Raw genomic sequence first — 24,754 nt, 5'->3', positions numbered from 1 at the left:
AATATTGATCAGTAAGAACACATCTTTTTACTGCTTAGTACGCTTTGATTTTCCCTTCTCTGGTTGAAAATCCCCATGATTCATATCTGTGGACTGTCTCCACAGATATCTGTAACTCTTAGAACAACAAGCCTTTTACCGGGCGGTGGTGGTGCATACCTTTAATCCCAGCACTTGGGAGGCAGAGGTGGGAGGATCTCTGTGAGTTCTAGGCCAGCCTGGTCTACAGAGCAAGTTCCAGGACAGGCTCCAAAAGCTACACAGACAAACCCTGTCTTGAAAAACCAAAAAAGAAAAGGGAAAAAAAGGAAAAAAGAAAAAGAAAGAAAAGAAAAGAAAGAAAGAAAAGCAAGCATTTTGTTTTGGTCTGTTTGTTTCTAAGGGATACCAGAGAGAATACTGCCAGAGAATCCCCACTGTTTTCTGAACCATAGACAAGGAATGGGCTATGAGAGTTATGTAGCTATTACTCTGGGCAAGGACATCAGAAAATGTTTTATATAAGAATTGGAAAGTGAGGGCTGGAGAAATGGCTCACTGAATAAAAGTGCTTCTTGTGAAACATAAGGACTTGCATTTAAATCTCCAGCACCCAAATAAAAAGCCAGGCATAGCACGCATGTACCTACACCTTCATCACTAGAGCAGAGACAAGAGGATCTCTGAGGCATGGTGATTACCAGGTTAGATCCAAGTCCAATGAGAGACCTTGTCTTTGTGGATAATGTGGAAAGTGATGGAGCAAAACATCAGAAACCTTTCTCTTGAGTATGCACCCACACACATATGTACAGATGTCAGACATTCGCTCACAGGGAGAATAAAAAAGAAAGAAAAGTGGACAGTGTGAATGTGACATAGAACAGTGAGTCATTATGTCATATTTCCAGTGAGAGTTAAGAGTCTTTCTTAGTAAAACCAATTGATAGCCTAATGTATATTCATGAGGAATCATAGGGTACAAGAAGTCAGCGATTTCCCTGAGATCATATGTGGCAGCAATGATCTGAGATGTGCCTGGGGTTCTCCCACTGATGACCACACTATGCCAAACCCTCATCTGCACTGGAAAATTTATGAAAGCTTCTCCAATAGCCAGAGGGTGTGGTCTTCTGGGAATGTGTCAATCATTAATGCTCTAATACCCATAGAATGTAGTCATCTGGAAATATGTCAATCATTAGTTGTCTATTCCATAGAAAATATTCATGAAGTTTGATGAACTTGAGTCTACAATACATAATCAATGGAATTTAACATGGAAATATCAGATACTAGCTATTGTGCCACTTGTTTCTGTGCATTTCTATTTCTACTTCTCCAAAGAGTCTGTGTAGAGGATTGTGTTAGAGGGAAGGAATGGAAACTAGGTGAAGTTAAGAGATTATTGAATGAAAAATAACACCTCCAGCCTTCATCTGTCTGAGTCCAAAGGGATGATAAACCTCATATATTATGTTCAATATGAATATATCTTCCAGATCACTTCTTTTTATGTCTTTAAAGGAGAATATGTATATGAGAATATACCAATGGTGTGTGTGTCTTTGTGCTTGTGTGTCTGTGTATCTATATGTAATGTATGTGTGGACATCATGGCACACATGAATAGATTATACAACAACCTCCATTTTCATCCTTCACCTTCCATCTTGTTTAAGACAGCATATCTTTGTTGTTTTTCTGCTGTGTACAGTAGGTGAATTGGCCTGTGAGCTTACAGAAGGTTCCTGCCTCTGCATCTTATCTTTCATCTGGTTTTATGTGAATTCTGGGGATTCAAACCTATGGAACTTTTCCACTAGCCTAGATTAGTTTTCAGTTATGGGGCACCCAGAAAATTTGCCTTTCTCTGACAAGTAGTCTTCTATTGATGGAAATATATGAGAAGAACAAATACTCACAGTCCTTGCTCAATGTTCACAGTAAACATCAATGTACTCCAAATGATGTGACATCAACAAATGACTTGCTTTCAGTTAATTCTCATCTCTAAATTTAGAGTGCTTTCTTGCTTCTATGAGCCAACATTTATGATTACATTTCTCGGATGCTAATTCAATGCATTCATTTGAAGCTAACTTTCTTGTTACTTCAACAAAATAAAACATAAGATGGGGGAGGAGGAGGAGGGAGATGTACAGAGAAAGAGGAAGGAAAGAGCAAAAGGAACAAATTAACATGCAGGAGATGATGTGGGAAACCAGAAAATGAGTGTGATGTCTTCAAAAGGGAGAGAGTCCATCCCAGGTGAATACCCTGCCTTGCTGCTTCCAGTCTTTAATAGGAAACATGGCATAGATGTTGTTGATAAATCTTGCTGTGATCCATATAATAATTAGCATCATTCTTCCTTCTTTGTAGAAATGTTTTAATGAGAAAAATTCTTTTAATTCACTTGGCACTGAATTTAAATTCTGCTTCCTTTAGTTTTGCAGCTTTAAACATTTTCCCATGTAAACAACATTTATGTTTATTTATTGTCTACCATGGTAGAAAAATGCGTAAGAGGAGCCGAGGAAGTCAGAGCTCCAAACAGGTCTGACCGGGTCATGTACAGTTTTCATGGACAAAGAAGTAGTGTTTCTGGACAAGATATGTGCATATGTGAAGTTGCAGGCTAGGGAGAGGCTCCATAGTTTAACCTGCTCAGATGTAAAGTTGCAGGATTTTAGGAGTCTCAGGAAATGAGTTGTCCCCTTAACTGGATTTTTGCTCTCTGAGATTTCTGTTGCTCATGCTTAATAACAGTCTTTAAAAAGTTACATGAAAAATTCAAGAAATAATCAGTTCATATGTTTTAAATAAATGTATTACAGTGCATTGTCATAATTATTTTACCTTTCCCCCTAATTGTCATAGTCCCTTCCTGAGCCTATTTTGTAAATTTGACTTTACAGGTATCATTCCCTCCTAGCAGGAATGACGATATTTCACAGGGACCTTCATGCCCCTCCTTTTCCTATCCGACCAACAGAGAGAACGGTCCCCAAGAAACCGAGATTTCTACAGGAATTTCATGTTGTAAGATGGAAAGGGCCGAAGGCTTGCACAAGTCCGTGTCTCCAGGACAGAGAAGTCACACTGTTCTGACAATTCATCAAACCTCTCTGCAGGAGAGACTGAGGGAGGGGTAAGGGTGAGAGCCACACCTTGACCAGGACAGCTCAGCTTTGCATACTTTCCGTTCTCTACTCAAACCTGCACCTCATGTCAGGACCTTGAAAAAGTGTTTCAGGGGGCACTGAGCCTCCTTGTTTGTAGCATGAATCTTAAAGGTACTTATTAATAAAATCAAACCTGAGACCAGTTATTGGGGTGAATGCTGGAAGATCAGAGAAGCAGAACAAGCCACAGCTACCTCACCTCACCAATTCCTCAGACTGGAAGCCTCGGAGTCCTCATCAAGAATGAATCTCAGCTGAATTGTACTGCTCAAAAGCCTAAAAGCTTAACCAGCCAAATGTTGCTAGTTTCTGGTCTTCACAACTTATATACCTTTCTGCTTTTTGCCATCACTCCCTGGGATTAAAGGCATGTGTAGCCATGCGTGGCTGTTCCCAATGTGGCCTTGAACTCACAGAGATCCAGAGGGATTTCTACCTCTGGAATGCTAGAATTAAAGGTGTGTGCTGTGAGACCTCAGTAAAACCCCCCACTCTATCCCCTACAGACAAAGAGAGGCTTAAACCAGGATTCCTCAATGTAGATAAGAACTTAGACCCCTTTTCCCCAGGTGGCTGTATCTGCTACAGGGACTTTGGAAAACACAGAGTCAGGATATTCGACCAAAAGACTAAAAAAGGGAGGCGGGTTAAAATAAATTATATGGTCTGTGCCTTTAAGAACTATCCTCACAAAGAAAGGGGAGCACGCCTTCCAACCTCCCTGCTGTGAGTGAGAGGTTTGGAAGAGCCTCCCTGGAGGCTTGTAAACTTACAATACACCTTACTCTTGCATTCTGTACCTAAAGTCTCTAGTGGTGGCTTTGGGCATGTGAACTAGGCACAACAAGACCCTCACTCTATTGTCTCAAAAAAGGGGCCTTAGACAAAGATATCTCAATATAGATAGACCCAGGCCAGTTTCAAGTCCCCAGAAATGATGGCACCAGCCCCAGGAACTCAAAAGAACAAAGTCAGGATGTCTGATGGTAAACAATTAACCATGAGATGCCCCTCTCCAGAGATAACATGACCAGACCCCGGAGGTGAGTTGTAAAACTCCTGACAGGGCAAACAGATAAGCTAGAATAAGATAAAGTCCAGGCCTGGGAAAAACTGGACCAATCAAGGATGGACCCATACTAACCCCCTCCCCTCTAAGAAATTTTATGGGTTTTGCCTATAAAAACTAACTTCCCCGAGAAAGAGTAACTCTTCCCTGCCTCACTTGAGATGGCTTGAGATGAGTTCCCTGTCGTGACTTGCAGCAGAAGTAAACTTTGCTTTTGCATTCTGGTATGCTCGTCCTTGGTGGTCTCTCTGGGGGTTATGATCTGGGCACAACATGTACTACTACTGCCAATCCTCTATGTTTAATATTGTGGCTGTTCTGTCTCTGACCCCAAATAGTTTATTATCATGCACAATATTTCGGGGAACATAATACCACCACATTTGTTCCTATTCTCAACATGGAGTAAGTCTCCCTTCTCTGCTTCAATTATTTGTCTCCTGAACTGGCCTGTTGAAAATGGGTGGCATACTCGGGCTCATCAGAGGGCTCCCAGGCCTCAGACTTTAACACTAACAGCTCTGGTAACAGGTACACATGTATGGGAAAAAGCCTCTTATATACATAGTTTGGTTACAGGGACCTAGGAGAGGTCTTAGAATTTATCTTATGAATATGGGGGAAATACTATGCTAAAAAAAACCAAAACCAAAACCCAGGTGACATTAAAGTGTGCTCAGTAAATGTCTACTCCTTTCCCTTAGGTTAGTGCTTTGGAGAGTCAACCACACACCCTGTGTCTCAGTCTTAACTCAGATTTTCCCAGCTCTGCGCTCTCCCTAGTCAATGACTTCACATGACCTTGGTACCCATGCCCAGACCTTAGACCCAGGTTCCCTAAGAGCTCTTTTGTATCCAGTTGAACACATTCTGACCTCTCTTTGTGGAGTAACAAGCTCCTTGCAGGCAGACATTCTTGTGCACTCCCCCACCAGCAGCCTTGCAAAGCACTTGTTAACATTTTATTGACCTTTTCTCATGAATGAGAAGGAAAGGAACTACCTTTTGTTGTTCCTAGGGGCAGAGACTAAAGTCAATGTTTACCTCACTTCTCATGTCAGGGGAAGACTCTGAATGATTTGCATTCTGATGATAACAGGAATGGCTGCACTCGTCTATTTACATCCTTACAGTCATCCTTACACCAGCTGTGTCTCCCTAGCTGCAGAAACAAACTCACTTCCCCTCTACATTCTTCTTTGGCTCATTGGGATCTTCTCTAAACTTTTCAACATCCACCCAGCCTGATAACTGATATCTGTTATGGTAAGACGTATGACGTATGACTTACAACCTCTGTGAACAGGACCTCCAAATTTATTTCTTCTGGGGACAATATCTTGCATCGCGTCCTTAACTTACTTTTTAGTATTGTATCACCACCGCTCTGCTGTGTGTCACATATATCTGTTCTTTTAAAAAATATTCATCTGGCAGAGATGGGGGAGAGCCGCACCATCGACGTTCAGATGCTCACATCTCACTGCTCACTTGTGGAGGTAGGTAACACTTTGGGGAATCAGTTCTCACCTTTGACCTTGATGAGGCTGAGATTTCTGCCTTTGCACAGCCTCTTGCAGGCTGCATATTTATTCCCAGGTCAGAAGCTGGAAGATTCCTCTGTCTTCTGCTAATTTTGCCACAGGGGTGCTAGCATGTTAGCTATCTCCCTCCACATTCAGAATTTCTCATGGCCTGTCAGGACTTGGATTTGGGTGAGCAGTCTTGTGTGGCTAGCATTTTATCTGTGAAGCTATGTCTCTGGTCTAAATGGATCTCTTCTATCCCTGGGAATTTTTCTCTTGCCAAGGCTGAGGTAGTGGTTCAGCTGATAATGTACTTGCCTTGCCCTTGCCTAGAACTCATATTTGAAAAAGGGGGCTATGATGGTGTATACTTGTAACTCCAACCCTGGGGAGGATGAAACAGATACAGCCCTGAGGTAACTGGCCAGACACTTCAGCATACTTTAATTCCAGTCCAGTAAGAGACCAGCCTTACAAAACTAGGTGGACCAATTCTGAGGGTGACACAGGAAGTTGACTTCTTCCCTCCATTGCATGCACATACATCCACTCCCCCAAAAAGAACATATATAAAAAAAGTATTTAACTCTCAGAATCTATGCTTTGACCTCTAACACTTTATTGATTTAACCTACTCGAGGGGTGTCAGCACCCATAAACTTTTTAATTACAAACTTCCCTTTGAATCTCCCTGAAGTTTTTTCAGCTACAATGGTTACTTCTCTTGGCAAAGGCTATGTCAGAATGAATCAGTAATGGCATCTCCTGAACTTCATCTCTTTTCTACATATGTCCTATTCACTCAAGCAGTTAACATGACTTTGCACTTGTTAGGCATTCCATTTATTCCACCACAAGATCCTATTACTAGTCATATATCACAGATACAGAAGATAAAGCATGTTATGTATGTATCTTGTGAGCTGGGAGACCTGAATTTGAGACAAGGCTCCCACATTAAGCCAAAACTGAAGATTCAGTCACTACCTTCTTTATCTAAGAATTCTCCGAAGTTGAGGAAATGGAAAGCAACCCTCCCGAGTGTTACCTGAAATTTGTGTGTAGATGAGTGAGGTCCAGTGCTAGATGCACCTTTCCCATGGGATCTTTTCTTCCGTGCATGCTCTGACTCCCACCATTTGCTGCTTATGCAGTTGCAAACAGCACCCAGCACCTGAGGTTCACACAGTCTCCAACTAAAAGACTTTTGACCATACCGTCAGATCTGTGTTTTCCAAAAGAAATTGATAATAAAACAAGCAACAACATCAAAAATACCAGCAAGTTTGTTCCCAGCATTAAAGTGAAAACAACCTATGATTGCATTAAAGTTGCCCTGCCCAGCAGGGTGTTCCTAATCAGTTTAGCCCCTGCTCACTCTGCCTACACTTCCAGCAGTTACTTATTGACCACATCCTATTGGAGTCCTGGTAGGCTAGATGCCTGGGAGCCTTGCTGTATGAAGACCAAACTCCAAGCTATTCAACCTTTGCATGATTGTTCGTTTTTGTATATTATTAAAAGACCAGTGTTGCTGGAGGGCTTCTCTCCAGGTTCCCCAAGCCCCGCAGTCCCACAATCCACTTATAAAATAATCACTCAGACGCTTATATCACTTATAAACTGTATGGCCGTGGCAGGCTTCTTGCTAACTGTTCTTTTATCTTAAATTAACCCATTTCTATAAATCTATACCTTGCCACGTGGCTGGTGGCTTCCCGGCATCTTCACATGCTGCTGGTCATGGCGGTGGCTGCAGTGTCTCTCCCCTCAGCCTTCCGCCTCCCCGAATTCTCCTCTCTCCTTGTCCCACCTACTTCCGGCCTGGCCACCTACTTCCTGCCTGGTCACTGGCCATCAGTGTTTTATTAATATAGAACGATATCCACAGCAGACCAGACTAAAAAATATACTCCCTAGGGGCTCAGAAGACAAATGAAAGGCAAGAACTATTTTTGCCAGGAAATGAATCTAAGTACACCCTGCTCTTTGACCATCTACTTTATTCCTCTGGGATAAAATCCTATCTACACAGCTACAGTGCTGTACTCAAGCCTAGTTCCTTTCTTGCCTGATTTGTGTCTCCCTTCATCTGCTGTCCCCTCTAAGTTCTATCTTAATTCTCTCATCTTAGTTCTGTCTCATCTAGGTCCCTCTCATCTCATCCTTACCCATGTAGTACTTTCCCATTTGGCTCTTCCTCATCTTCCATCCTGACCTCCAGTTCTATAGTCAAAAATCCTCTCCAGTCAAAGTCTTCACTATCCTCTCTTCATTCTCCTTACACCCCTGTCTCTGAGGTACTCAGTTATAAACCCAAGCCATAGCATCCTCAGGCAGAGCAAGGTCACCAGGCTTGAATTCTTAAGGGGTCATAAAGGTAGATAAGAATTTTCCTCAGGCAGTGGCCTCAGGCTTTCTTTTACAACCCAAATGAGTGCTTTATGTGCTCAATCTATATTCCTAGAAGTGGTTAGGTAAGAAATTAGGAGTCTCTTAGTAAGGCTGTCTCACCCTAAATTGCTCAAGAAATAAAGCTATTCTCTTGACTAGGAGACAGGTGTTGTTTTGTTTGGCCTTGGATACTTAAGAGATATTTTAGATAAATACACTGTTAGAAATTCTTGGAAGCACACATAGTATTACAAGAAAATCATTGTAGAAACTATATACACACACACACACAAAAGCTAAAATATCACCAAGACTTCTTAAGCCATAGCTTGACCTTTGGATAAGTCCTTGACTTTTCCAAGTAGTAGCTTTTATGATAGTAGCTGAATTCCTTTACATTTTCCTGAGGCTTGCAGCAGTTCTTCTGCCAGAAGTTTGTTCTTTGAAAATAATTTTATTACATGTATTTATTTATTTACTTATCTTGCATGTGTGTGTGTGTGTGTGTGTGTGTGTGTAATTAAGAGAGTCAGAGGTCAGAAAACAATTTACAGAAATCAGTTATCTCCTTTCCCCATGTGGGTCCTGGGGGTCAAATTCAGTCATCATGCTTGACCAAGCAAGAGCCTTTACCAGTATGTAAAGTCATCCTGCTGACTCCCTCTTTTTATTCGGCTCCTTTTCATCTTTCAAGTCTCTTTTGCAGTCTCCATTGTTCTGAAATGCCCTCCCTTTCCCAGGAACAGCATTCCCAGAGTAGTAAAAGAGCATCATAGTGTGTGCAGTATCACAAGCTCACTCATGTTTTTCAGCACCTGTCAAAGATCAGATATCTACTTTATGTTGGGGAATAGATCAGTTCTGGAGGGAGATGGGTTGTTTCATTACAAAAGAGCTTGCTCTACAGACATGAGGACCTGAATTCAATCTCCAGCACTCTATAAAAAATAGATGTGGGGTGTGGGCAGCTAACACCAGGGCTGGGGAGGAAGAAGACAGCAGGATCCCAGGAGCTTACTGGCTTCCTAGTCTAGGAGAAATTAGTGAACCTGAGGTTCAGTGAGAGTCTCTGTCTCAAAATATGATTGGGGTAGACTCTGGACATCAACAGTGTTAAGTTTTCTACATGTGCCCACGTTCCCCCTTCTGCTCATTTTGCTCCTTCATTCTCTTCTTCTTTTTTTCTTGTCCTCTTTAAGTTGTGAACCATCTGCTATTAGCATTGAGAGTAATTAATGCCAGTCTTCATAAGAACTCATATAATAAAGTCAATATATAAGTTAAACCTGAGATAAAGATATAAAAGATACTTTGAAGTAGATCTTTTTATTGTCAGAATTTTCTCACCATGTACAATCATCCAAATGTGACTAAGAGGACTGTTTACCTATAGAGGAACTAGCAAAGCCTCCCTGCTCTGTGATGACCATTATGTCTGAGAGCCAGACAGCTGGATGTGCTCCCAGTCGATATCTGCCTATCGACAGCCCAAAGCGAGCAGCATTCCATCAGACTTGAGAGAAGAATGCTGACATCCTTTTGTAGAGCTGAAAAATGACCTGAAAGGCTTCGTTAGGATGTCAGCAATCTACAGTGTAAAGAGATTAGATGAGTCCGATACATGGCAGAGAGACCCTGAATGTGCCCCTGCGAATGTCACCAGACAGAAGTTAAACAGATCAAGGACGGCCACTCAATAGGAGGCAGACAGAGGCTGCCATGCAACTGCCCTGTCACTTAGCAAGCCAGCTCAGTATGTAGCAATCATTAAACACATGACTACTGAAGCCAGAAGTGCTTGAAGGTGCATGCGCTGAGTGATAAAGGACAACTTTATGGAACACTTGTTCTACTGTCACACCAGTTATAGGAAAAAAAAATGTCTGAGACTCCCCAAGAGTGCAAATGATAATCTCCATTTCAATACCCAAATGCTTGGCAGAAGACATGATAAATAGTTTGATCTGTTAAGTAATCTGACAGAGAGGGGAAAATAAAGCCACAGAAAAGATCTGTGAAGTATACATTATGCTAAGACTTTTGGATAGTCGGAAGTATGATGTCAAATCTTTCGCACATGCCCTTTGACCCAGCACCATTTCTGAGCAAATAATAATCTCCTGGGGTTGGAAGAAAGCTCAGTCAGAAGTGCTTGCTGTGTGCAAGCATGAGACCCTAATCTGGTCCTGAGAATTAATGGCCAAGCTAAGCAAGAGTGCTGTGTGACTACAATCCCAGAGCCAGGTTAGCAGATCCTGGGGACTTGCTAACCAGCCATTGCAGCCAAAACAGTGAGCTCCAGGTTGTATGAGAGGCCCCATCTCAGAAAAAAAAAAAAAAAAAAAAAAAACTAAGGAGGAAGAAATTGACAGCCCCTGGCCTCCACATACACCAGTACAAGCGAGCACATTTGCACACACATACATGTACACACACACATACAATATCACAGAAAGAAACCACAGCTCGTGGACCATGCTATGCATCTTTGATTCTTCGGTTCCAAACCTAATGGCTCTCATCACCCCTCCTGTCATTAGACTCCCTTTCTCCCAGAATGCTTCACTGCTGCGTTCATGTCACCTGTATGTATGACTTGATGCATCTAATGCAACCTAGGACCTGCAAGTGAGACAAAATGCCTTGAAAACTGAATACTATACCAACCAGGTAACTCAGCTACACCACACATAGGTATTTACCCAAAGAACCCCAGGTCAGTTTTCCACAAACATGTGTACATCAGTATTGTTTGTAGTACTTTTCACAGTAGCAAAAATCATAGCACCATCCTAGGTGTCTGCCAACAGCGGAACTGATAATGAAAATGTAGTTGATACACATGGTAAAATTATTTTTTGTCCTGAACAAGGATGAAATTACACCAACTGCAGGAAAATGGATATAGCCCCTTTTCATGTCTGAGTCCAGCCCCCTTCTCCTGCCTCATTACTCTTTTCACCAGGGTCCTCTGCCAGCCCCTGGGATTCTGCAGAGATTCTCCACACGGCACCATTTCACCTGGGGATCCAACTTGCTCCTTTACTCTAAGAATCCTTTTCTTTTCTGTTTTCCTTCTATAACTGGGACAAGATCAGCACAGACCTTCAGACTGAAGCTTTCCAAATGCCCAGGATAGACAGGTAGTCATCAAGACTTATCACCAATACTCTGGTTCTATAGTGTCACTTCATGTGGTCTGAATGCATTTTGCCTCCTGTTGGGGGTGACAAGAGGGTATGTGGCCAATGGAATGTGAGAAGTAACCTTCAACCACTTTTTCAATGGAAGCCTTTGAATCACAACACAGTTTTGTTTCCTCACCGTGGGATTCCTTCCTTAGCCATGGCAACATTCAGATGAGGTGACTTCTACCATAACGAGGACAATGAGGAAAAAAGCAGGCTGATGTCTGAGGGACTTGTGGTCTACCCATGTTGTAGTTTGAATGTGAAGTGTCCCCCATAGGTTCACATTTGAACAGTTGTTCCCTGACTTTGGGGGCTGTTTGGGAAGATTGCAGAACCTTTAGGAGGTAGAACCTCACTGGAGGAAATGGGTCTCTGGGGGTGGAACTTGAAGCTGTATAGCTTTACCCCATTTCCTGTTCACTCTCTGCTTCCTGAGTGTGGATACAAAGTGACCTTTCAGGATTTCTATTCTTTCTACCATGCTTTCCCCAGGTGCTGCCAAGTCTTCCTCCTTCCTAATGGACTGTATCCTTCTGGAGCTATAAACCCAAATTAGCCCTTTCTCTCTCAAGTTGCTTTGGTCAGAGTGTTTTCATCATAGCAACAGGAAAGTAACTAAGACCTAGTACTTGCCACTTGTTATTTGCACCAGTGATACATGTTAGTAACATGTTGCAACAGTTCAACTTAAGCCACCAAGACAACGCCATTTGTTCCACAGCTCCTTATGTACTTATATCACCATTCTCTCTTCTACTTTATCGTATATCCAAATTCACTGTTTGTCCTAATCACATAAACTCCACAGAGACATGTCTTATGTCCTTGCATTTTCCTGGCCTGCTTTAGTATTTGGATATAACATCCTATTGGAAAGTTCATGCTAGAGCAATAAGCAGTGTCCGCACTGTGTTGAATGGTTGGGGTCCCCACACTTCATTCCTTGAGCTGTGCCCACACACTGTGGGTGTACGGTGTGTACTCACAGTCATGACAGGTGGCGCCTGTGTAACCAGTTTCACTACAGTTGCAGTCGAAGGTAGTCCAGGATTGGGCACAGTGTCCTCCATGTTCACAGTAGTTTGGCAAACACCTAATGGGAGATAATGCGTAATAAACAAGATAAACACAGAGGCAAGCAAAAACTTTGAGAGCTGCAGTGGGAAACAGATCTGCTAAAATCTTGTAACTGTCAGAATTAAATGATACCATAGCCATAAGGATCCGCCTGCATTTCTGGGAAGTGGGGATCTCAGAGCTGAATTTTGCCTTTAGTTAGAGCTTCAGCACTATTGCAGAGAGTTAAACAGAAGTGAAGCACTCTGTAGAATGCTTTGTTTATTGCGGCACACAGTGTGGAAGGCTTATTCCTTTACATGTGATAGTATGGCGGAAAGGAAAGGGAAAAAAATGTAACAGTCCTCGGGATGACTGTCTGTGCTTCTTTCTGGGGATAGCCAGGAAGCTACCTCAACCTACAGACACAGAACATAGTTTAAAGATTAATGCCTCCCCTAATTAACATGCAAGAAAATTCTACCTTTTCAGAAAGTGCCAAAGTCAACCGGAAGACATTTACTAGTTAAGACAAACCAATATAGTGTCCTTACAAAAAAATCTGAGTAAGACACATCACCTCCCAACCTCCCACGCACCCCCACTCACCCCTCTTAAAAAGTGTGGGGACAGCACTGTTTTGAACACCCTTGGCCGGCACTCCTCTCATCTTTTATATCCTGCCATTACCTTGCTTCCGAGCATCTCCTTTTTGTTTATTTTTATTTTTTCTCATGTTATGGTAGGAGTGCTTTTCTACATGTTTGAATGTGTACTACATGCATGTGTTCCTGATGCTGAACGAGGCCTGAAAAGGGTATTGGATACCATGTAAGTGAAGTTACAGATGGTTGTGTGCCACCATGTGAATGTTGGGAACTGAACCAATGTCCTCTGCAAGAACAGCAAGTATTTGAACTGCTGAGGCAACTCTCCAACCCAACTTCTGAACATCTCTTACCCTGAGCTCACCTTCCCAAGGCTTCCATGTGGCTGCGTAGTTCATGCCTGCTCACTCTATCTTACCTGCCCCCATGCAGATTCAAAGAGGCCCAGTTCCAGGCAGCCAACAAAGGTTTTAGTTTTAAAAATTCTTTTTACATTTGTTTATTTATTTACTTATTTAGTGTGTGTAAATGTGGTGGCAAGGGGCACATGCCATGGAGGATGTATAGAGGTCAGAGGACAACTTGAGGGAGTCAGTTCTCTCCTTCCACCATGTGGGTCTCTAGAATTGAACTCAAGATGTCAGCCTTGACAGCAAGCACCTTTACCACATGACTTTTCTGCTGCCTCAACAATGCATTTATTGCTTTAACAACAGAAAGATAAGCAATATCTTTTCTATGATTTCTTTTATTTATTGATTGATTGATTGATTTTTGGTTTTTGAGACATGCTTTCCCTGTGTAGTTTTGTTGCCTGTCCTGGAGCTTGCTCTGTAGCCCAGGCTGGCTTCCAACACACAGAGATCTGCCTGGCTCTGCCTCCTGAGTGTGGGGAATAAAAGCATGCACCACCCGGCTCTTTTAGTTATGATGCCAAAAAAATTGCAAATAACCTGATTTTGGTGGTTTATACTATGGAACACAAGATCCCAACATCTGTTATGATCATAACTTCATGCATATAAAGAATGTAAAAGATACATGGATAAAGATCTGGTGACCTGCAGTACACAGCACAACAAGAGATGGAGGGAGTCCTGATGACATTTGCTCATTTGGTTTCTCTTGTCCCCAGGACCTGCTTTCACTCCCATACCTTCTGAGAACTGCTGTAAAGTATGTTGCATTTTGTGAGATATATCAAGAGTTCTCCAGGAAAATATTCATTTCACTCAGATTGGTTGGAGTTGAGATTCTGTTACTTTGAACTAACAGGATCTTAACTTTCTCTAGGAAACTCTCCAAGGTTATAGAAGAAATAAATCGCTTAATCAGTAAAGTCTTTGCCTTACAAACATGCGGACCTGAGCTCAATAAGCCAGTATCCATATATGTGACGGTGGATGCTTGTAATGCCACTGCCTTGGAGGCACAGGCAGTCAAATCCCGTGTACTCACTGGCTGTCTAGTCTAGCCTGTTTGGTGAGTTTAGACTGGTGAGATATCCTGTTTCAATAGCAAGGTGAGTTTGCCTAAGGAAGAACACCCAAGGGTGTCTGCGGGCCTCCACATGCACAGGTACGCACAAGTGCATCTGTACAAGATCAACACAAAAAACATACAAGTAGGTACACACACATAAACTATAGATTTCTATCATTATAAAAAAAAAACAAGGCCGTATTTTTCCTACAGTATACACATTACATTTTCAGTGCTATATTCTCAAGTCCAAGTTGGATATGGAGGAAGAGGGCTAGGGGCAAGTTGTCAGAAATACTGGCCTCTTTCAGCACATCTTTAATAAGCTTCCCACAGACCTTGCATTAAAGGCTACAAAGTCATTTTTCTGTGGTCCCTGAAAGAGTCAATGATGTATTTCTGGAAGGGAAAAAACATATTTGGGAAATAGAAAAATCTAATATTCCGAGAATAAGGAACAAAATGAGTGAGAACATGCAGAGTTGCCTTAGAGCAAGGTGCATTGGGGACCAGTGCACAAAGATTAGAAAAGGTCATCTCAACACAGACACTTGATATCAGATTTCTAAGCCCAATTAGCTCATTTAAGAAGGCTGTTTCAGAAGATTTGCAATTTTTTTTTTTTTTTTTTTTTGGTTTTTCGAGACAGGGTTTCTCTGTGTAGCTTTGCGCCTTTCCTGGAACTCACTTGGTAGCCCAGGCTGGCCTCGAACTCACAAAGATCCGCCTGCCTCTGCCTCCCGAGTGCTGGGATTAGAGGCGTGCGCCACCACTGCCCGGCAGATTTGCAATTCTTTCATCAGTTCATTTTACCTGTTGTTTTGCTTCCTTTCTTCCCTCTTCTTGGCACAAACGGATTGTTTTAGAACTGAACACATAAAGAGAATGTCCTAGAGCTAAAAAAGGGAATAAAGAGCATGTGTGGATACTGGTAGTCTCAGGCATGAGGCTATTAGTAAAAATTGTCATGATGGGGAGCTGAGGAGGCAGTTCAGTGAGTAAAGTACTGGCAAAAGAAGTATCAGATCAGAGTTCGAGTCCCTGGCACCCATGTGACAGTCCAGACAAGACAGCCCACCTGTGATCTTTACACCCAGGAGGTACAAACAGGGGATCCCCAGGGCAAGCTGACTAGCTAGAAAATAAAGTCCATTCATGGTGGTGTTGAGTGGCAAGCTCTGCCTCTGGATACAAGGTAGAAGTCAATGATGGCAGATAGCCTATGCCAACCTCTGACCTCCACATGCGCACTCACCTGCAAAAAGTGAACCCAGACACATCAGGCAAAACTGCCCCTTCCCCAACACACACACACACACACACACACACACACACACACACACACACACACACTGTTGTAAAAATTCTGGACAGATGTGGTTTCTCAGTGCATTGTTTCATTATAATTATATCAACTTTCTTGACTTTCCAAGAGCCCAGACAAGCTAACAGTGGGTGTCTGACTTGAAGGGCATGGCAGATATACTGTGAAATGTCTTGTCTCTTTGTAAGATCAGAGTGCATAAGAGGTTAAGGAGATGATGTGGAGAATTAAAAGAAAACCTTACATATGGAAGGGGAAGAAAAATCAAAAATGATAAAAAGAAAGATACAGTAACCCAAAAAAGAAAATCATACTCCCAATTCAATTTTTTTTTTCTGGGGCCAGGGAGATGGCTCTGTCTCTAGCTGTGCAGGGATGAGGACCTGACATTGAGTCCCAAAAGCAAGACACAGCCACACGTGTCTATAAGGTTATGTCTAGGGAGGTAGAGAATAGCAGCCTCCTGGTACTCACTGGCCTATCAGCAGCATAGGGATCAGGGAAAGATCAGGGGAGCTCTCCATATGCAGCAGCTTGTCTTTGACAGGGCCAAGCAGAAGGTTAGTCTGGGTGAAAGTATTATGAATACAAAAGGATTTAAGACAGTTCAGGAAAATGCAGCTTGCTAGTTTATTTGTAATTTGGCAAGGTTTACAGAAGAAATATAATTTTGTGCTTTCTTTTAATAACCATATTGCCATGTAATAGATCAAAACTCATGGGTGACACTACATATCAGCAAAGTTCAAGCTTATGTCTTATTGCTGTGTTTCCCCTTGAACTGTAGACTGATAGTTCAGCTTCCTAATGGACACACCACAGAAGACCCTTCAACCTTTGTGCATCTACCCCTGACTTACACATCTGTTGCTGGCCTCTGCTTCTGGGGTCCCTCCAGAATTTTCCCTGTCACCTGTAATACTCACCAGTTTCCTATCAACTTAGTACAAGCTAGGGTCATTTGGGAAGAGGGAACTTCAATTGAGAAAATGCCCCAATCTGATTGTCTTGTAAGTAAGTCAGTAGGGTATTTTCTTGGTAAATGATTGATGTGGAAGGGATCAGTACACTTTGGTTGTTTTACATCTAGGAAAGTGGTCCTGGATAACAAAAAGAAAAAACAGGTATAGAAATCCATGGAAAGCAAGTCAATAAGTGACATTCCACTGTGGTCTCTGCTTTTTCTACCATTCCTGCCTCCCCGTTCCTGCCCTGCTTGAGTTTCTGCCTTGGCTTCCTTCAATGATAAACTGTGACCTGTAAACAAACAAACAAGCAAACAAAACCCTTTCCTCCCCAGGTTGCCTTCTGTTACTGTGTTTTTCCACAACAAAAGAAAACTAATCACAACACTTTTTGAGAGTTGCAGCATCCTTACCTCAAATCTTTGGTGATGTGAACAAATCCTGCTGCCTATATCTCTGGAGTCTGCCTGGATCTGACCACTTTCCCTGGCTTCCCTGATGCTATGCTGAGTGATTCACCAGGATCTCTCAGAGGAACAGCTGCGGTTATCAGACAGCTTACACCCTTGACTTCTCTGCTCACTCACCACTCAAAAGCAGAGAAGATGCTTCACTGACTTGAAAAACAATGCATTCCTATTGTCTTCAGTGAATCTGTTTTCTTCTGCTAGAATAAGCTGAAAAAGTCAACCGGTTTCTACTGACCTACACTGCACCCACTTAACTCTTTAAACACACCTCGTCTGTTCTCTCTTTTCTATGTGTTCTCCGACCCTGTTGTCATCCTGGTTTCCCTAAAGCATATTAGGGATGCTCCGTTGTCAGACTTGACACTATGGCTCCTGCACAGGAAACTCTTCTAGATACTTGGGCCCACTCCTGATCTTCTCATGTCTGCCCATATGTCACCTTCTCCATGAGGACTCTACCATCATGCTATTTCAAATTCTAACGTGTTGCCACTGAGTACTTCCAACCCTCTTTCACTGTCCCAGTTTTGTCTTCTAAAACTTTTTTTGTGGGTTTAATAATTTGCTACTTTATGGCTTATTTTTACCTTTCATTGTGAATGTGTATGTGTGTGTGTGTGTGTGTGTGTGTGTGTGTGTGTGTGTGTGTGTGTGTTGAGAGAGAGAGATTGGGTAAGTGTACATGAGTGTAGTAGCCTGTGAAGGAAGCAAGAATAGGGTGTTGCATCCCTTGGCATCTTAGTTTCAGGGAGTTGTGTGCTGTTTCATACTGCTGGAAAAAGCAATATGAACTCTTAACTGCTGAGCAATCTCTCCAGTTCCTGCTCTTCCTTTTATTTCCTTTTTTGTTCTTTCTTTTCTCTCTTCCCCTGTCCTCTCTCCTCCCCCCCCTCTCCCTCTTCTTTTTTCTTTCTGTGAAAATACATATGAATGGGTGCATGTGAATGTGAACTCAGGCATGTAGAGAGCAAATCAAATGATAACCTTGACTGCTGATGTTCCATAGGTGCTGTTCATCTGCTTTTGTTTCTCTATTTTTTCTCCCTCTGCCCCCCATTGTGTATGTGTGTGCGTGTATGTGTGAGTGTGTGTATGTGTGTGTGTGTGTGTGTGTGTGGTTTGTTCATTTTTGTTCATTACTTTGGTTGGTTAAACGGTTTGGGGTTTTGTTTTTCTATTTTGTTGTTGTTGTGTTGTTTTGATTTTGAGACAAGGTCTTTCATTGGCTTAGAACTCATCAAATGGCCAGGTTGTCTAGCCTGTAGTTCCAGATATCTACCTTTCTCCACCTCCCAAATGCTGGGATTGTAAGTGTGTACCATCACCTCTGGCTTAATTTATGATCAAACTCATGTCCTCATGCTTGCAAGGGGATCTAACTCAGGTCCTCCTGCCTGGAATTGGATGTCTAGCTCTTTATTAGACCAATCATGTATTTTAGGCAAAGTAACACAGCTTTACAGAGTTAAACAAATGCAATACAAAAGAATGAAATATGTCTTTGTATCATCAAACAAATGTTCAAAAGCATAAACAAATGTAACATACCTTAAGCTAATATTCCACAACAGGAAACTGTCATGTAAACCTCAGGACATGAACTCAGTAACCCTCCAAACCTACCTAAACAGTAAAATATTATGGGCATCTTGGCACACACTGGTAATCTCAGTCATGGGAAGGTAGAGGCAGGCATATCACTGAGGATTGCAGGACAGCCATCCTTGCTTATTCTTCCAGCCCCAGGTCCCAATTACAGGCACTATCTCAAAAAAAAAAAAAATGAAATGGCACTCAATGTTTGCTCTCTGGCCTCCTCACACAGATGAATACACACATACATACACACACTCACACACACACACACATGTACACACAGTACACATACATATATGCACACATGTACATGAACACACACACCCAAAATAAATATTGGTACAAAGGAGTCTTTAACAATATAGAAATGGCTTAATGGGAACTAATAAAATTCTATATGTATATATAATAAACTATATACACTTACATATTATATAAAAATGTTAATACACACAGTTAATTCTATAGATTCCCTTAAATGGGAAAGGAAGATTACAATTATATTTTCACTTGTTCTTCATTACCAATTTGTGAAATCCTTAAGCTACAGTGACCAAAAGGCAACCCCTTCCATATTCCTCAACTTTCTACTTTGCAGGTGGCAGACTTCTTCTACGTGTTTTATCTGAGTTACTGTAGTTTATTCACTGTCCTTAACACTAATATTTAAAAACAATACCAATTAGACTGTGTACTTTCTGAAGAACTGTACAAGTGATTGCAGGTCATGTAAAGAAGCTGTTAAACCCAAAGTTATCAGTGTTGAAACTATACACAATGTTGTTATGGGTAGGTTAAGAGCCACATGAGAGTTCTTTATATTCAGCAATAAAGAAAACTACTGGAGTTCTACTAAAAGATAGGCTACTAGCTCCCAATGTCCTCTAAGCAGATCAAGATCTGTTCAGCATGTCTCTGTGCTCTCTGGAGGTCTTTTAAGTGACCCACTATGGACAGTGTGAGGCCTTGACTGATGATCCAACATAAGTAGCAGATGCCCAAGATTCCATCACTCAACATGTTAAACATGTTCCTCCTGCATGCAACTGTTTCATTCAGGAAATTTCTAAACTTAGTATCAAAGTTCAAGTAATCAGACAAAGTATCAATATTTGGGGGTGAAGAAAAGTATGGTACTGAAAGAAATAAAGTCCCAAGTGAGTCTCTCTAGGCCAGGAGTTTCTTGTGATATAATCTGCATCACTATGGAAATCAATTAGAATTACTGAATTTTAAAAACAAGCATAAATTTATAGAATTATGACTCAACATCAGCTGTTAATGTCAGGAGGAGCCTTAATTAGCATCTTAAACTGCTACCAAATTAATAACTTAATAACCATCACTAATTTTTTCAATTTTCATATTTTATATTTCATGTGTAACAAGGAATTTGACATATTTTCTTCCTAGACATGCCACATTTCTAAAATAAGAAATATGACCTTTCTCTTATATCAAGATAGTAATCACACTTTAAAAACATTTATATAATCATTTTCCAATTATAATTTATGACAATATGCCCTTATTTTGATTCTTCTAATTTTCAATTTAATATGTATGAAAAAATTGACTTAGATCTTAAACTATAATCTTCCTAAGACAGAATGATATTCACTGAAGTTAAATAATTATTTTCTGGATTTTAAGTTTTATTTACATATATATATAATGTAACATTAATATAATAAATTAATGTATTCAGAAAATAAACAGAACATAGTTTAAATGTGTTTTTGAAATATCCAGAGGTATGTACTTAAAGTGAGTTAGATATTAAACCTTTTAAAATTCCTTTAGACCTGATTAAGGGAACCTATTAGACTTAGGAATATATTCATCTGTGTGTTTATATGTACACAATTTGAATCTTTTAAAAATGGGGTTTTGAATTCCTTGCTTTTAAGAAATTCAACTTAACTTTGTATGTTGGTGGGTGTTTGTGCACATAGGTGAGTATGGGGGAGGTGTGTGTGCACATGTGTGAATGTGTGTGAAGGATTGAAAAGAATCACAGATGCCATCCATCATGCTTGTTTTGGTTTACTTGTTGATAGTTTATAGTTATTTACTTTAATTTTTTAAAATTTTCTCCCTGGCCTGGAGCTTGACAAACAGCTGGGCTGGCCAGCCAGTGAGTCTCAGTGATCAGTCTAGCTGTCTCCCCAGAGCTAGGATCACAAGTACAAGGCATCTAACCTGTTGGTTTGCACATGGATTCTGGGTATTAAATTCAGGGCTCTGTACTTACAAGGCAAGCACATTTCCAACTGAGTCAGCCCTCAACATCTCCTTTTTTTCTATAAAGAAGACTGTCTCTATTTTATTTTCAGATATCAAGTCATCTTGTAAACACTTCTGGTCACTAGGGATATAAACCAATCCCTCAGCCAACTGTGGCTAAAGGAAATAATTCTCTGTTTTTCCCTAGACTGATCTCGCTCTCTCTCTCTCTCTCTCTCTCTCTCTCTCTCTCTCTCTCTCTCTCTCTCTCTCTCTCTCTCTCTCTCCCCCTCTCTCTCTCTCCTCCCCCTTGCATTAGCTGATCTTCTGTAACCCATGGTGTTCACATCTTCTTGATCTGTAATTTGTAATGACTATTCTCTTGTTTTAGGGCTTATATACTAATCACAAAGATTCATTCATTCATTCTTTTTGAGTAACTACTAAAGAGTCTTCTTTTAGATTTCATATTAATCCACCATTTTCTTTTCTCTCTTTCTCTGCTATCATGACCTTCTGCATAGATCCATGTAATTCTGGGACACAGAAAAATACATACCACATCAAATTGAACCCAGTCTCACTATGGAGCTCTGACTGACCTGGAACTTGCTATATAGACAGAGTTAAATTTGAGCTTACAGAAACCCATCTGCCTCTGCCTCCCTTCTGCTGGGACTAAAAGCATGTACTACAGCACTGGTCTTAATATCCCTTTTAAAATGAGAAAGGAAGCTTACTAACCACGTGTTCTGCACATAAAAGCCCCCAGACCTTTATGCCTCTAGACCTTCCACAATAGCACCCATGCTGGCTTCTGTTTCTGGTCCTGAATCTTGTTCTCACCTTAACGACCAGGAATAACTCTGCCCTTCACACTGTTTCTGCACAACCATTACCCAGGACCCAAGTGTTAGCTCTTCTCACTGTGACAAAATACTCCAGATAAGCAGTTAAAGGAGGAAAATGTATATTTGTTTCTGTTTCTGTCCATCATGGTGAGAGGGTGAGCAGAGAAGCTCATATCAGGGCGGCCAAGAAGAGTGGCAGGTGGAGACAAGAGCCAATTGCAAGGACACACCTCTAGTGATCTCTTATCCTCCAGCTAAACTTTATCTCCTAAGGCCTCTCACAGAAGATTAACTCACCAATACAACAGCCATTTGGGGTACACCTCTCATCTAAACTGTGAAATCTCAGGAGAAATTCCTTGGTATATCCAGAATCCCTGAAGTCTTTTCCCACTTCCTCTACCTCTGCTTCTTTTAACATCTGGGTGAGCTGCCATAGCATAGATGGTGTGCCTGCCTTGTCCTCCAAGTCCTCATCTTGAAATAATGGTTCAGAGATATTTATGTATATGTACAAAACCATCTACACAATTATTAACAAGGATAACAACTTGAAAATGTAAAAACCTAACTAAAAGCTAACATGGGGGTATAATCTTCAATTTTTGGATGGAGAAATGGCAGGACACCCACACTGGAATGCTGAAGCAACTAAAATGGAGAGTTTTGTCTGACTGTGAGGATGGGGGCATCTCCCCATGGACCACATGCCTGTAAGTGAAACACACTGTGTGGGACGGAGGAGATAGCTCAGTGCGCATCGTGCTAGTCAGTGAAACACCCTAAATGGAGATGGCTCAGTAGGCAAGACCACTTGCAAAGGCCCGAGTTCACTAGAACCGTGTAAAAAAACAAGCAAGCCTGAGCTTGCCTGCAACTCCAACACTAGGGTGGGGCACAGGGCTGGGGTGGGGGGGGCAGAGACAAGTTGATTTATATCAGCTTAGCCTGACAGCTTAGCCTAAACATCCAGCTGCTGGTTTAGTCAGAGACCCTGTCTCAAAGCAATAAGGCAGAGAGTAATAGAGAAAGACACAGGCGTCCACACACTCACGTGTATGTGTTACACTTATAACATGCAAAGTAAATGTGTAGTTGTGCTATTGTGATCCCTGTTGTTATTTAGAAAGAAAGAATAAGAGCTGATGGAAACCAAATTTTTATGTATTAATGGTGGCTAAGTGTGAGAGCAGAAGCAGGGTTTTGATATATTATTGTGCTATTGATAATTGAACCTAGGACCTCAGCATGCTAGGCAAGCACGGTGCTATTTTCCCAGCCCTAAAGACTAGCCTAACCCTTAAAAAGTCTGCACCACTCATGGTATTTTACGTTTGGTCTGGAAGTCATGTTTTGCCTCACAACAGGAACTCTGAAGGGAGTACATCCTTGGACCAAGGAATAAGTATCGTAGAATGTACTTCCATAAGTCAAGATGACTACAAGGTCACAAGTGATAGAATACTGACAGACCAGCCTTGTATATGTAGAAAGTCATTGGCTGAAACATCTTTACACAGTGCAACTGCATTTTGTTTGTGTATACGTATCTTTATTTTTTTAATTTTATTTATTTTATTTTACAATACCATTCAGTTCTACATATCAGCCACAAGTTCCCCTATTCTCCCCCCTCCCACTCCCTCCCCTTACCCACAGCCCACCCCCCATTCCCACCTCCTCCTTGGCAAATCCTCCCCCAAGGACTGCGATCAACCTGGTAGAATCAGTCCATGCAGATCCAGTCCCTTCCTCCCAGACTGAGCCAAGTGTCCCTGCATAAGCTCCAGGTTTCAAACAGCCAACTCATGCAATGAGCACAGGGCTGGGTCCCACTGCCTAGTTGCCTCCCAAACTGATCAAGCCAATCAACTGTCACACCTATTCAGAGGGCCTGATCCAGCTGGGGGCCCCTCTTTATATGGATGTGGTGTGTGTATTTGTGTATATGGCTTTTTGCATGTGTGTGGGTAGATGTATGTGCATGTGTGGTCTGTGTGCTTGAGTGCAGGAGTGTGTACGTGTGCATGCGTGTGAAGGCTAGAGGTTGTCCTCTGGTGTTTCCTCTCATCAATTACAACTTCTGTTTCTGAGTCAGGGTCTCTTGGTTGAGCCCAGAGCTGGCTGATTTGGATAGTCTAGCTAGGCATCTTCTGTCATGGATACCCTGCCTCTGCTTCTTACGTGCTGGTACTGTGTCGTCTGTCATACCCAGCTAGCATTTACATGGGGTCCTCATCCTTGTGTGGCAAGAGCTTTACACACTGCAATCTTTCCAGCATTGTACATAGCTTTTTTTTTTTTTAATTTTGTTATCAGACAATAGTAAAGAGAAACACATCCATGCAGGAAATGGTCTCAGCCTGGAGATGGAACCAACTGGACCAAAGATTCAGGGAGGTGGCATATTGCCTGAACAGGAGGGCATTGAAACTGCATGACAGCCAGCATTTCAGTGGACATGCCAGGTAAAATCTGGGGTGATTGCCAGGGTTCAGTTCCCATGGCAACCATAGACTGTCCGGTGGAGGCTCCCTTTATACAAGTCCCCAAGGCCTAGTGAGTCCTCATTTTCACCTAGAGTGGAGCAGGCATTTGTGTCCACTCTGCTTCCTTCTCTGACTCTCGAAGTAAAATTGAATAGGTAATGCCGGTGCTCCTCTGGAATGAAGCCCATCTGGTAATACACTCCTAATGACCTCCATTCACTATAGTCCTCTATTGATCTGGGGAAATTTTAAAAGTCACTTGTAAACATTAACATAAAATGTTCCCTGTCTAAAGAAATCAGCACAGCTGTTAAATGTATGCCTGGGTATCTGCCCTAAA

At 41.7% G+C, this 24,754-nt stretch overlaps 1 protein-coding gene across 1 annotated transcript in view; it reads right to left on the bottom strand.

Annotated features, from left to right (window-relative positions):
* LOC102912016 (contactin-associated protein like 5-1) overlaps window positions 1-24,754 on the bottom strand; it is a 922,425-nt gene that overhangs the window by 345,374 nt on the left and 552,297 nt on the right. The window contains exon 11 of the mRNA XM_076547187.1: window positions 12,334-12,440. Coding sequence (XP_076403302.1) covers window positions 12,334-12,440 — 107 coding nt within the window. The remainder of the gene's footprint in view (window positions 1-12,333; window positions 12,441-24,754) is intronic.

Source organism: Peromyscus maniculatus, chromosome 11, assembly GCF_049852395.1.
Source record: "Peromyscus maniculatus bairdii isolate BWxNUB_F1_BW_parent chromosome 11, HU_Pman_BW_mat_3.1, whole genome shotgun sequence".
NCBI lineage: Eukaryota > Metazoa > Chordata > Mammalia > Rodentia > Cricetidae > Peromyscus > Peromyscus maniculatus.
The sequence above is the reverse complement of the archived record's forward strand: the minus strand, read 5'-3'. Positions and strand labels throughout refer to the sequence as shown.